The following is a 14,723-nucleotide window of genomic DNA, read 5'->3' as shown; positions in this document are numbered from 1 at the left end:
GCCTACAAGGTCATTAATAAATATGTTAAAAAGAAGCGGGCCCAAAACTGACCCCTGTGGTACCCCACTGCTAACCGTGACCCAGTCCGAGTGTGCTCCATTAATAACCACCCTTTGTTTCCTATCCCTGAGCCAGCTCTTAACCCACCTACACATATTTTCCCCTATCCCCATTGTTCTCATTTTATGTATCAACCTTTTGTGTGGCACCGTATCAAAAGCTTTCGAAAAGTCCATGTACACCACGTCCACTGCATTCCCTTGGTCCACTCCGGAACTTACCTCTTCATAAAAGCTTATCAGATTAGTCTGACAGGAACGGTCCCTCGTAAACCCATGTTGATATAGGGTCATGAGGTTATTCTTCTCCACATACTCCAGTATAGCATCTCTTAGAAAACCCTCCAGGATTTTACCCACAGTTGAGGTTAAACTCACTGGCCTATAATTTCCAAGTTCAGTTTTTGTCCCCTTTTTGAATATTGGCACCACATTTGCTATACGCCAGTCCTGTGGTACAGACCCTGTTATTATGGAATCTTTAAAGATTAAAAATAATGGTCTATCTATGACTGTGACTTAATTCCTGCAGTACTCGGGGGTGTATCCCATCCGGGACCGGGGATTTCTCAATTTTAGTGATTTTTAGACGCCGTCATACTTCCTGCTGGGTTAAGCAGGTGACATTTAATGGAGAATTTTTATCCCTGATCATGTTATCCGTCATGGGATTTTCTTGTGTAAACACTGTCGAAAAAAAGTCATTTAGCATATTGGCTTTTTCCTCATCCTCATCCACCATTTCACCCAGACTATTTTTAAGGGGGCCAACACTATCATTTTTTAGCTTCTTACTATTTATGTAGTTAAAGAATATTTTGGGATTATTTTCCTTTCTCTGGCAATGAGTCTCTCTGTCTCAATCTTTGCTGTCTTGATTTGCTTTTTACAGAATTTATTTAATCTTCGGTATTTAGTTAATGCCTCATCACTCCCTACTTGCTGTAATTCTCTACATGCTTTCTTTTTGTCCCTTATTGCGCCCCTTACAGCTCTATTTAGCCATAGTGGTCTCCTCCTATTTCTCGCAGGTTTATTCCCATACGGTATATATTGTGCACAGCTCCTATTCAGGAGGATAATAAACGTCTCCCATTTTCTTTGTGTATTTTTATGTCTCAGGATATCGTCCCAGTTATTGCACCAAGATCATCTCTCATCCGTTGGAAATTTGCCTTCCTGAAGTTTCGTGTCCTTGTAACCCCTCTACTACACATCTTATTAAAGGATACATGAAAACTTATTAATTTGTGATCACTATCCCCCCATTGACCCCCAACCCTTATATCTGATCTGCGGTCTGGCCTGTGGGGTAATATTAGGTCTAGCAGTGCCCCCCCTCTTGTTGGGTCCTGAACCAGTGGTGAAAGGTGATTGTCTCTCATAGTTGTCAGACACCTATCACCTTTGCTGAACTGCAGGTTTCGGTTCCCCAATGTATTTCAGGGTAGTTGAAGTCCCCCATAATAATGACTTCTCATTGAGTCGCAGCTTCATCTATTTGCTTTATGAGGATATTCTCTGTTGCTTCCATTATTTTTGGCGACTTATAACAAACCCCTATCAGTAATTTATTATTTTTCCCCCCTCCCCTTATCTCCCCCCACAGGGACTCTACATTCTCATTAGATTCATATATATTATCACGTAGGATGGGTTTAAGGATGATTTTACATATAAACACCCCCCTCCCCCTCGCTTATTTGTTCGGTCATTTCTGAACAGACTATAGCCCTGTACATTAACAGCCCAGTCATGGCTCTCGTCCGGCCATGTCTCAGATATCCCCACCATGGCAGAATTATGCTCCAACAACATTAACTCATAGAATCGTAGAGTTGGAAGGGACCTCGTGGGCCATCTGGTCCAACCCCCTGCTCAAAGCAGGATTCACTAAATCATCCCAGTCAGATGTCTGTCCAGCCTCTGTTTGAAGACTTCCATTGAAGGAGAACTCACCACTTCTCGTGGCAGCCTGTTCCACTCATTGATCACTCTAACTGTCAAAAAATGTTTTCTAATATCTAATCTGTGTCTCCTCACATTCAGTTTCATCCCATTGCTTCTAGTCTTTCCTTGAGCAAATGAGAATAAAGTTGATCCTTCTACAATGTGACAGCCCTTTAGTTATTTGTAGACAGCTATTAAGTCTCCTTTCAGTCTTCTCTTTTGCAAACTAAACAATCCCAAATCCTGCAACCTTTCCTCATAAGACAGGGTTTGCAGACCGGTCACCATTCTGGTCGCTCTTTTCTGAACTTGCTCCAGTTTGTTGATGTCTTTTTTAAAATGTGGTGCCCAAAACTGGACACAATATTCCAGATGAGGTCTGACCAAAGAGGAGTAGAGGGAAATAATGACTTCACGTGATCTAGACTGTATGCTTCTGTTAATACATCCTAGAATTGCATTTGCTTTTTTTGCTGCTGCATCACACTGTTCACTCATATTCAGTCTGTGATCTATTAGTATACCCAAGTCTTTTTCACATGTGCTGTTGCTTAGGCCTATTCCTCCCATTCTGTATATGCTTTTTTTATTTTTATTGCCCAGATGTAGTACTTTGCATTTCTCCCTGTTAAAAACCATTCTGTTACTTGCTGCCCACTGCTACAGTTTATTTATATCTTTTTGAATCCTCTCTCTCTCTCTTCTCTAGTATTAGCTATCCCTCCTAGCTTTGTGTCGCCAATTCCTCCATCTTGTTGGCGAGGCTTCTGGCATTAGTATACATGCACTTTATGTATCTCTCTGTACCTCTATTCTTCCTTAAATTAACTGTTCTAACCCCACCCCCCATGCCACCCCCACCCCCAATTTCATTATTTGCGCCCAGGTCTCTATCTGCACTGTCTTCCCCTCCTATAAAAGGAATACCCTCCCCCCCTGTCCCTAGTTTAAATACTCCTCCAACCTTCTAGCCATTTTCTCCCCCAGCACAGCTGCTCCCTCCCCACTGAGGTGCAGCCCGTCCCTGGCGTAGAACCTGTAGCCAACTGAGAAGTCGGCCCAGTTCTGCAGGAACCCAAACCCTCCTTCCTACACCAATTCCTGAGCCACTTATTAACCTCCCTAATCTCCCGTTGCCTCTCTAGTGTGGCACATGGTACAGGAAGTATTTCCGAAAATACCACCTTGGAGGTCCTTGCTTTAAGCTTGCAGCCTAATTCCCTGAAATCATCTTTAAGGACCTTCCACCTACCTCTAACTTTGTCATTTGTGCCAATGTGCACCATGACCGCTGGGTCCTCACCAGCCCCTCCCAGTAATCTGTCAGCCCGATCAGCGATGTGTCGGACTCGAGCGCTAGGTAGGCAGCACACCGTCCGACGATCCCTGTCTTTGTGACAGATTGCCCTAACTGTTCCCCTAATAATTGAGTCTCCCACTACCAGAACCTGTCTGGCCTGCCCTGCTCTCCTATTTCCCCCCTTACTGGAGCAGACACTCCTCCGGCTTTCAGAGGACATGCCTTGCTGCAGCAGTGCTACTCCTGCACTAACACTCCCCTCATCTGCCAACTTAGCAAACTTATTGGGGTGTGCCAGATCAGGACTAGCCTCCCTGGTGCTCTTCCCTCTACCCCGCCTTCTGTCACCCAGCTAGCTGCTTCACTGTCCTGCAGCTCCAACCTAGCATCCCCCCCCTCATCTATCCCATTGATGCTCAGTGAGCAGAAGACTCCTTTCCATATTGTCTATGGATCTCAGTGTTGCCAGCTGCACATTCAGATCCAGTATCTGGGCTTCCAAATGCACAACGTGCTCACATCTCGCACAGCAGTATGCACCCTCCACCGGCTGTTCAAGGATTTCATACATGCGGCAAGACGTGCACTGGATGGCATTGGCAATAGTGGAGCACATCCTAATGGGGATTGCACCAGACAAAAAGATAAGCAAAAATAAACAAAAAGTATTAATAAAATATAACAGTAATTCAGTAAGACCTCCCTGGGAAACTCCCTGAATCCAAAGTCACTGAATCTCAAGTCACACACTTACCACAGTTCGCACTTACGCTCAGGCCACACTCCGCTCGGTCACACTCGCTCAGGCAGAAGATTTAAAAGATTTTTTTTTTTTTTTTCCCCTTTTACCAGCACACCACCCTGCTGCTCAATGCACTTCCAAAAGGAGTTAAGCCCCAACCAGCTGCCCCTTATAAACCCTTAATTACTGTATGAACTCCCACCCTTAATTAACCCCTTGTGAATATAGTTACACCTCAAGATTTAAATGCAATATAGTTAACCCTTAAAAACACAGATAGTAAAATAAGAGATTAAAGATTAGAGAGAAAAAAAATAAAAAAAAAAATAGGTTAAACAAGCCCCCAAGCCCCCCCAAAAATTGGACAGGTAGAAAGCACTCAGCAACCTACAATTCAGCAACTCACACAGGTATTTGTTATAGGTTTTCCAAACACCTCTTCACTGAATCTCAAGTCTCACACAGTTCGCACTTACGCTCAGGTCACACTCAGCTCGTTCACACTCGCTCAGGCAGAAGATTTAAAAGATTTTTTTTTTCCCCCTTTTACCAACACACCACCTTGCTGCTCAATGCACTTCCAAAAGGGTGATATTGATTCCTTCTTCCCATGTGTATAACCTTACATTTATCATTGCTAAACTGCAATGGACATCACGGAGGTTGATTTGGAGAAGGACAAGGAGAATAAGGTGGAACGAGTTTTAGGTTCCAGACGTGTCAGACACAAACTGCAAAACCTCATTAAATAGATTGGTTTCGGTCCGGAGAATAATTCCTGGGTTGGTGTGAAATATTTGCATTCGGATGACCTAGTGAGGGAATTCTGTCAGAGGTTGGGGATCTCAGTGGCCCCTTGTAGAAGGAGGGTAATGTCAGAAGTCTGTCTTCTAAGTGTGCTTTGTGGTCGGCTTCTTTGTCCGCCAAGCACAGCAGATTCAGGTTTTCTCCGGGTGCTTAGTTTCTGTTATTCTTGCTGCAGTTTTTTTAGGGTACCAGGTGAGTTCATTTTGTCAGCTCTCTGCCCTATCACCTTTCATGTGCAGCTTTATATACTTTCCCCCTGCTGGTGATAGTCTCTTTTTGATGTCCGGCCATACTGCTGTGGCTTAAACCTGTCGGTGAAAGTTCACATAGGGTTTCTCTCTTCAATGTGTATGTTCTTTATCCTGCACCAATCTTCTGAGTCTTCTTAAGAAGTAGGCGGTTAATTCTCTAACAGTACATACTAAATCCACTTTATGCACTCTGGGATCTCTTTCTATTTCAGCACACTTTCCCTTCTGTAGCAGGAAAGATATATATCCTTGTACCATGTTGACCAGTAGATAGATAAATATTCAGAATTGAGAGTCCTCAGTGGTTGATGCCTATTAATGGCGAACTGAAAAGATGGTAACACATTGCAGCTTTCCAGACGACTCAGGTCTCTTCATCAGGCAAAGACTAAAACAACATCTAAAGAGTCACATATCTATACACAAGACAGCACAGAAATAACGCAATAGATAAGACGAGTGACGTGAAGCAGAATTGTCATTATGGGAGAGGGATAGACAAATATTGGAGCAGTTCACAGATAAGGAGTGTGAAAGCTTTATTGTCCTCTGATTGGGGTCTGGTTCTGTGTTGTGATGCCCCCAGAATTTATGTAAAAAGACATAAATCCATGTGACACATTAATTCCTGCACTGAGACTGTCAAAGGTCGTCATGAGTTTATACTCCCAAAGTCTTCAGGTAACTCTGAGACTTGACGTTACCTTTTAATATAAGTAATTTCATGTCCATGATAAGTTTGTACTCCCAGACTTTTCTGTCTCTCTGAGATATCAAGTTACCTTTCAGTACCAGTAATTTCATGTCCATGGTGCTGTGGTGAGGCATACAAAAATGTTTGGCCACAGGTAGATCCTTTTTTTTTTTTTTCTTATTGTGTGGCGATGAGAATTCATCCTTGTTCTCAGTTTTTGCCCTGTCTCCCCCACATACAGACCCCCAGTTAGACATTTAGTACAAATGATTAGGTACACCACATTAGATGTGATGCCGCTGAAAGTACCTGGGATCTTGTAGTCCTGATGTGAGTACATTCAGCCTCATCACCGGGCAAAAACTGAGAGCAAGGATGAATTCTCATTGCCACACAATAAAAGAAAAAAGAATGGACCTACCTGTGGCCAAACACTTGTCTCCCTGACCACAGCACCATGGACATGAAATTACTTGTATTAAAAGGAAACTTCAAGTCTCAGCGAGACAGAAGAGTCTAAACTCATGACAACCTTTGACACACTCAGTGCAGAAATTAGCATGGATTTATGTCTTTTTACATCAGTTAAGGAATTTGCTGCTCAGACCTTGTGGGGGCATCACACAACACAGAACCAGACCCCAATCAGAGGACAATAAAACTTTCACACTCCTTATCTATGAACTGTTCCAATATTTGTCTATCACTCCCCCATATTGATAGTTCCGCTTCACGTCACTTGTCTTATCTATTGAGTTATTTCTGTGCTGTTTTGTGTATAAATATGTGACTTCAGATTTTGTATTAGTCTAGCCTGATGAAGAGACCTGAGGAGTCTCGAAAGCTGCAATGTGTCACCATCTTTTCAGTTGGCCATTAAAAGGTATCAACCACTGAGGACTCTCAATTCTGAGTATTTTTCCTTCTGTAGGTAATTTTCACTCTACTCTGCCCTCCGCTTCTTTAGGAGGAATGAGAAGCGCTCGAGGGCCTTTCATGCAGCATAGGTCCGAGCTGCCATCCTCTAGCCCTAACCACAGACTATCTCTGCTTACACAGTTACCACTAGGGACTGCGGGGTCAGGATGTCTAGTCAGATGTTACCTTTGTCCTCAAGTGCGTTACTATACTATTATAACATTGGAGTTCTTCCCGCAGATGATAATGTCAGTTGTCGGGGTTCTCCCTGTAAATATCAGCAGCAGTAGTTACCTCCAGCTCCCGCAGGGCGTTGTCACACTCCTTCTGGCCCGGCGCCTGCTGCGTGCACACGGTGATCAGCTGATTGATGCTGTCAGTCACTGCCCTGAGGAAACACCATAGTCATATACACAGGGAGAAGGGACAAGCATACTGGGGCGGCACTATAGTATATACTGTTATATCCCACTACTTACACCAAGGCCACACTACGCTAGACGGTTATATTAGAACCACACTGAGGTGGCACTAAACTGCATAACGTTATACTTCACCCACACCATGGCAGCACAGTGCTATATACCGTTATACTTCACCCACACCATGGCAGCACAGTGCTATATACTGTTATACTCCACCCACACCACGGCAGAACAGTGCTATATACCGTTATACTCCACCCACACCATGGCAGCACAGTGCTATATACTGTTATACTTCACCCACACCATGGCAGAACAGTGCTATATACCGTTATACTCCACCCACACCATGGCAGCACAGTGCTATATACCGTTATACTCCACCCACACCATGGCAGCACAGTGCTATATACCGTTATACTCCACCCACACCACGGCAGCACAGTGCTATATACCGTTATACTCCACCCACACCACGGCAGCACAGTGCTATACACCGTGTTATTCCACTCTCACCGAGGCGGCTCTATGCTACCTAGGACCGGGACGTGCTAAGCCGTCAGTATGGTGATGGACGGCTCGGCCGATCAGTCAGATGTCTGACTTACACCCCAGAGTACTGAAGGAGATAGCAGAAGAAATTTTTGAACCCCTCTCCATAATCTTTGAAAATTCTTGGAGAACAGGAGAAGTGCCAGAAGACTGGAGAAGAGCAAATGTTGTTCCTATCTTCAAAAAGGGGAAGAAGGTGGACACAGGCAACTATAGGCCGGTGAGTCTGACTTCTATACCAGGAAAGATCTTTGAACAAATTATTAAACAACATGTATGTCAGTACCTGGATAAGAATGAAGTGATTAAACAGAGTCAGCATGGGTTTGTAACTAATAAGTCATGTCAGACTAACTTAATTTCCTTCTATGACGGTATCACTGATTGGGTGGATCAAGGAAATGCTGTAGATATAGTATATCTTGACTTCAGCAAAGCATTTGACAAAGTCTCTCATACAATCCTTATTGAAAAAATGACTAAGTATGGAATGGACAAGGCAACTGTTAGGTGGATTCATAACTGGCTTAGTGATCGGACCCAAAGAGTGGTCGTAAATGGCTGCACATCCAGTTGGAAGAATGTCTCAAGTGGGGTACCACAGGGCTCTGTCCTGGGCCCTGTATTGTTCAACATCTTTATCAACGATTTAGATGAAGGAATTGAGGGTAAACTGATTAAATTTGCTGATGACACAAAGCTAGGAGGGATAGCTAATACTAGAGAAGAGAGAGAGAGGATTCAAAAAGATTTAAATAAACTGGAGAAGTGGGCAGCAACTAACAGAATGGTTTTTAACAGGGAGAAATGCAAAGTACTACATCTGGGCAATAAAAATGAAAAAAGCATATACAGAATGGGAGGAATAGGGCTAAGTGACAGCACATGTGAAAAAGACTTGGGTATACTAATAGATCACAGACTGAATATGAGTCAACAGTGTGATGCAGCAGCAAAAAAGGCAAATGCAATTCTAGGATGTATTAACAGAAGCATACAGTCTAGATCACGTGAAGTCATTATTTCCCTCTACTCCTCTTTGGTCAGACCTCATCTGGAATATCGTGTCCAGTTTTGGGCACCACATTTTAAAAAAGACATCAACAAACTGGAGCAAGTTCAGAAAAGAGCGACCAGAATGGTGACTCGTCTGCAAACCCTGTCTTATGAGGAAAGGTTGCAGGATTTGGGAATGTTTAGTTTGCAAAAGAGAAGACTGAGAGGAGACTTAATAGCTGTCTACAAATATCTAAAGGGCTGTCACAATGTAGAAGGATCAACTTTATTCTCATTTGCACAAGGAAAGACTAGAAGTAATGGGATGAAACTGAATGGGAGGAGACACAGATTAGATATTAGAAAAAACTTTTTGACAGTTAGAGTGATCAATGAGTGGAACAGGCTTCCACGAGAAGTGGTGAGTTCTCCTTCAATGGAAGTCTTCAAACAGAGGCTGGACAGACATCTGACTGGGATGATTTTGCGAATCCTGCTTTGAGCAGGGGGTTGGACCAGATGGCCCAGGAGGTCCCTTCCAACTCTACGATTCTATGATTCTATGGGCGTGCTGAGCCGTCAGTACGGTGATGGACGGCTCGGCCGGTCAGTCAGATGTCGGGGCGTTCTGAGCCGTCGGTACGGTGATGGATGGCTCGGCCGGTCAGTCAGATGTCGGGGCGTGCTGAGCCGTCAGTACGGTGATGGACGGCTTGGCCGTTCAGTCAGATGTCGGGGCGTGCTGAGCCGTCAGTACGGTGATTGACGGCTCGGCCGTTCAGTCAGATGTCGGGGCGTGCTGAGCCGTCAGTACGGTGATGGACGGCTCGGCCGGTCAGTCAGATGTCGGGGCGTGCTGAGCCGTCGGTACGGTGATGGATGGCTCGGCCGATCAGTCAGATGTCGGGGCGTGCTGAGTCGTCGGTACGGTGATGGACGGCTCGGCCGATCAGTCAGATGTCGGGGCGTGCTGAGCCGTCGGTACGGTGATGGACGGCTCGGCCGATCAGTCAGTTGTCGGGGCGTGCTGAGCCGTCAGTACGGTGATGGACGGCTCGGCCGTTCAGTCAGATGTCGGGGCGTGCTGAGCCGTCAGTATGGTGATGGACGGCTCGGCCGTTCAGTCAGATGCTGGGGTGTGCTGAGCCATCAGTATGGTGGACGGCTCCGCTCACACCGAGGCGACACCATGCTACATACCAATATACTCCGCTCACACCGAGGCGGCACTATGCTACATACCAATATACTCCGCTCACACAGAGGCGGCACTATGCTACATGCCAATATACTCCGCTCACACAGAGGCGACACTATGCTACATACCATTATACTCCGCTCACACCGAGGCGGCACTATGCTACATACCAATATACTCCGCTCACACCGAGGCGGCACTATGCTACATACCAATATACTCCGCTCACACCGAGGCGACACTATGCTACATACCAATATACTCCGCTCACACCGAGGCGACACTATGCTACATACCAATATACTCCGCTCACACAGAGGCGACACTATGCTACATACCAATATACTCCGCTCACACCGAGGCGGCACTATGCTACATACCAATATACTCCGCTCACACCGAGGCGGCACAATGCTACATACCAATATACTCCGCTCACACCGAGGTGGCACTATGCTACATACCATTATACTCCGCTCACACAGAGGCGACACTATGCTACATACCAATATACTCCGCTCACACCGAGGCGGCACTATGCTACATACCATTATACTCCGCTCACACAGAGGCGACACTATGCTACATACCAATATACTCCGCTCACACAGAGGCGACACTATGCTACATACCAATATACTCCGCTCACACCGAGGCGGCACTATGCTACATACCATTATACTCCGCTCACACCGAGGCGGCACAATGCTACATACCAATATACTCCGCTCACACCGAGGCGACACTATGCTACATACCAATATACTCCGCTCACACCGAGGCGGCACTATGCTACATACCAATATACTCAGCTCACACAAGGGCGGCACTATGCTACACACCAATATACTCCGCCCACACCGAGGCGACACTATGCTACATACCAATATACTCCACTCACACCGAGGCGACACTATGCTACATACCAATATACTCCGCTCACACCGAGGCGGCACTATGCTACATACCAATATACTCCGCTCACACCGAGGCGACCCCACGCTATATATACTGTTATACTCCACCCACACCAAGGCCTCACTACACTTGCTATATACCATTATACTCCGACACCGAGGCAGCACTACAGTATATATCATTATACTCAACCCAAAACGAGGTGGTCCTACGCTATATACCATTATACTCCGTTCACACAAGGGCGGCACTACGCTATATACAGATATACTCCACCAATAATATATACCATTAAACTCCACCCACACCGTGGCGGCACTATGCTATACACCATATATTCGACCCACAATTAGGTGACAATACGCTATATAGCATTACCCTCCTCTCAGACTGAGGCGGCACAACACTATATACCGCTATACTCCGCCCATACTGAGGCAGAGCATTATGATATAACATGCACACAGTGTACTGGTCGGTATGATACTGTGCACAGATTATCTCCCTGGCCACCCTCACACTCACCTGGCGGCAGCCGCGAGCTGGCTCTTCAGGTTGGGGGCGGCAGGATCAGCAGACAGAGCTTTCGCTGCCAGAAGTAACTTGCTGGATGACAGGGAGATGCTCTTCAGGTTGGAGACCACCTGCGCCTGATCCTCCTTGTTCTGCAGGTAAAAGACGGGAACCATTGCAGAATGCACCTGGGAACATCCTCCTGTCACACACTCCTCTCTATAGCGCCTCTGTATGTCCCTCTGTCACCTGTCCTGCCATGTCCCGACGTCCTCGTACCTGCGTCTGTCCTGCCATGTCCCGACGTCCTCGTACCTGCGTCTGTCCTGCCATGTCCCGACGTCCTCGTACCTGCGTCTGTCCTGCCATGTCCCGACGTCCTCGTACCTGCGTCTGTCCTGCCATGTCCCGACGTCCTCGTACCTGCGTCTGTCCTGCCATGTCCCGACGTCCTCGTACCTGCGTCTGTCCTGCCATGTCCCGACGTCCTCGTACCTGCGTCTGTCCTGCCATGTCCCGACGTCCTCGTACCTGCGTCTGTCCTGCCATGTCCCGACGTCCTCGTACCTGCGTCTGTCCTGCCATGTCCCGACGTCCTCGTACCTGCGTCTGTCCTGCCATGTCCCGACGTCCTCGTACCTGCGTCTGTCCTGCCATGTCCCGACGTCCTCGTACCTGCGTCTGTCCTGCCATGTCCCGACGTCCTCGTACCTGCGTCTGTCCTGCCATGTCCCGACGTCCTCGTACCTGCGTCTGTCCTGCCATGTCCCGACGTCCTCGTACCTGCGTCTGTCCTGCCATGTCCCGACGTCCTCGTACCTGCGTCTGTCCTGCCATGTCCCGACGTCCTCGTACCTGCGTCTGTCCTGCCATGTCCCGACGTCCTCGTACCTGCGTCTGTCCTGCCATGTCCCGACGTCCTCGTACCTGCGTCTGTCCTGCCATGTCCCGACGTCCTCGTACCTGCGTCTGTCCTGCCATGTCCCGACGTCCTCGTACCTGCGTCTGTCCTGCCATGTCCCGACGTCCTCGTACCTGCGTCTGTCCTGCCATGTCCCGACGTCCTCGTACCTGCGTCTGTCCTGCCATGTCCCGACGTCCTCGTACCTGCGTCTGTCCTGCCATGTCCCGACGTCCTCGTACCTGCGTCTGTCCTGCCATGTCCCGACGTCCTCGTACCTGCGTCTGTCCTGCCATGTCCCGACGTCCTCGTACCTGCGTCTGTCCTGCCATGTCCCGACGTCCTCGTACCTGCGTCTGTCCTGCCATGTCCCGACGTCCTCGTACCTGCGTCTGTCCTGCCATGTCCCGACGTCCTCGTACCTGCGTCTGTCCTGCCATGTCCCGACGTCCTCGTACCTGCGTCTGTCCTGCCATGTCCCGACGTCCTCGTACCTGCGTCTGTCCTGCCATGTCCCGACGTCCTCGTACCTGCGTCTGTCCTGCCATGTCCCGACGTCCTCGTACCTGCGTCTGTCCTGCCATGTCCTGACGTCCTCGTACCTGCGTCTGTCCTGCCATGTCCTGACGTCCTCGTACCTGCGTCTGTCCTGCCATGTCCTGACGTCCTCGTACCTGCGTCTGTCCTGCCATGTCCTGACGTCCTCGTACCTGCGTCTGTCCTGCCATGTCCTGACGTCCTCGTACCTGCGTCTGTCCTGCCATGTCCTGACGTCCTCGTACCTGCGTCTGTCCTGCCATGTCCTGACGTCCTCGTACCTGCGTCTGTCCTGCCATGTCCTGACGTCCTCGTACCTGCGTCTGTCCTGCCATGTCCTGACGTCCTCGTACCTGCGTCTGTCCTGCCATGTCCTGACGTCCTCGTACCTGCGTCTGTCCTGCCATGTCCTGACGTCCTCGTACCTGCGTCTGTCCTGCCATGTCCTGACGTCCTCGTACCTGCGTCTGTCCTGCCATGTCCTGACGTCCTCGTACCTGCGTCTGTCCTGCCATGTCCTGACGTCCTCGTACCTGCGTCTGTCCTGCCATGTCCTGACGTCCTCGTACCTGCGTCTGTCCTGCCATGTCCTGACGTCCTCGTACCTGCGTCTGTCCTGCCATGTCCTGACGTCCTCGTACCTGCGTCTGTCCTGCCATGTCCTGACGTCCTCGTACCTGCGTCTGTCCTGCCATGTCCTGACGTCCTCGTACCTGCGTCTGTCCTGCCATGTCCTGACGTCCTCGTACCTGCGTCTGTCCTGCCATGTCCTGACGTCCTCGTACCTGCGTCTGTCCTGCCATGTCCTGACGTCCTCGTACCTGCGTCTGTCCTGCCATGTCCTGACGTCCTCGTACCTGCGTCTGTCCTGCCATGTCCTGACGTCCTCGTACCTGCGTCTGTCCTGCCATGTCCTGACGTCCTCGTACCTGCGTCTGTCCTGCCATGTCCTGACGTCCTCGTACCTGCGTCTGTCCTGCCATGTCCTGACGTCCTCGTACCTGCGTCTGTCCTGCCATGTCCTGACGTCCTCGTACCTGCGTCTGTCCTGCCATGTCCTGACGTCCTCGTACCTGCGTCTGTCCTGCCATGTCCTGACGTCCTCGTACCTGCGTCTGTCCTGCCATGTCCTGACGTCCTCGTACCTGCGTCTGTCCTGCCATGTCCTGACGTCCTCGTACCTGCGTCTGTCCTGCCATGTCCTGACGTCCTCGTACCTGCGTCTGTCCTGCCATGTCCTGACGTCCTCGTACCTGCGTCTGTCCTGCCATGTCCTGACGTCCTCGTACCTGCGTCTGTCCTGCCATGTCCTGACGTCCTCGTACCTGCGTCTGTCCTGCCATGTCCTGACGTCCTCGTACCTGCGTCTGTCCTGCCATGTCCTGACGTCCTCGTACCTGCGTCTGTCCTGCCATATCCTGACGTCCTCGTACCTGCGTCTGTCCTCGTACCTGTGTCTGTCCAGCCATCTCCACTCCTGCCTGAAGGAACTCATTGAAGTCCTGTCCATATTTCCCGGAAGCTTTAGCCAGGTCTTGAGCGGTTCCTCGGGACGCTTGCACAAGCTCGTTAGCCGACTGGTTGAGGCCGGCGGCCGCCTGGTTTAGCTGACTCTGCGCTTCTTGGAAGTTCTTATTGCTGGGAGGGAACTGAAAAGTAAAGACAAAGTAACAGGCAGAGCTATCATAGGGTTGGGATGGTAACAGCTGTACAGGAAGGAGCAGAGATGGTAATGGCCATGAGCAGAGCCGCATGCAGGTGGTCAGCCACATTGAGGAAGGGAATGGACAGCCATGCGGCATGGTCAACCACCCTGGGTAGAGGAAATTGTTTGTCATGAGGGTGATCAGCCACGCTGGGTGGAGAGAATGGTCAGCCACACTGAGTGGAGAATGGTCAGCCAAAGGGGGTGGTCAGCCACGCTGGAGGGGAGGGAATGGTCAGCCTCACTGGTGGGGATG

General features: G+C 48.9%; 1 protein-coding gene across 3 annotated transcripts in view; it reads right to left on the bottom strand.

The window, feature by feature from the left end:
• TLN1 (talin 1) overlaps positions 1-14,723 on the bottom strand; it is a 133,091-nt gene that overhangs the window by 28,490 nt on the left and 89,878 nt on the right. For all 3 annotated transcript variants that reach the window (XM_073562485.1, XM_073562488.1, XM_073562487.1), the window contains 3 exons: positions 14,214-14,411; positions 11,337-11,476; positions 7,017-7,110 (listed from right to left, as the gene is read on the bottom strand). In XM_073562485.1, coding sequence (XP_073418586.1) covers positions 7,017-7,110; positions 11,337-11,476; positions 14,214-14,411 — 432 coding nt within the window. The remainder of the gene's footprint in view (positions 1-7,016; positions 7,111-11,336; positions 11,477-14,213; positions 14,412-14,723) is intronic.

Source organism: Dendrobates tinctorius, unplaced genomic scaffold, assembly GCF_039654945.1.
Source record: "Dendrobates tinctorius isolate UK_male_01 unplaced genomic scaffold, ASM3965494v1 ptg000353l, whole genome shotgun sequence".
In the NCBI taxonomy this organism is placed as follows: domain Eukaryota; kingdom Metazoa; phylum Chordata; class Amphibia; order Anura; family Dendrobatidae; genus Dendrobates; species Dendrobates tinctorius.
The sequence above is the reverse complement of the archived record's forward strand: the minus strand, read 5'-3'. Positions and strand labels throughout refer to the sequence as shown.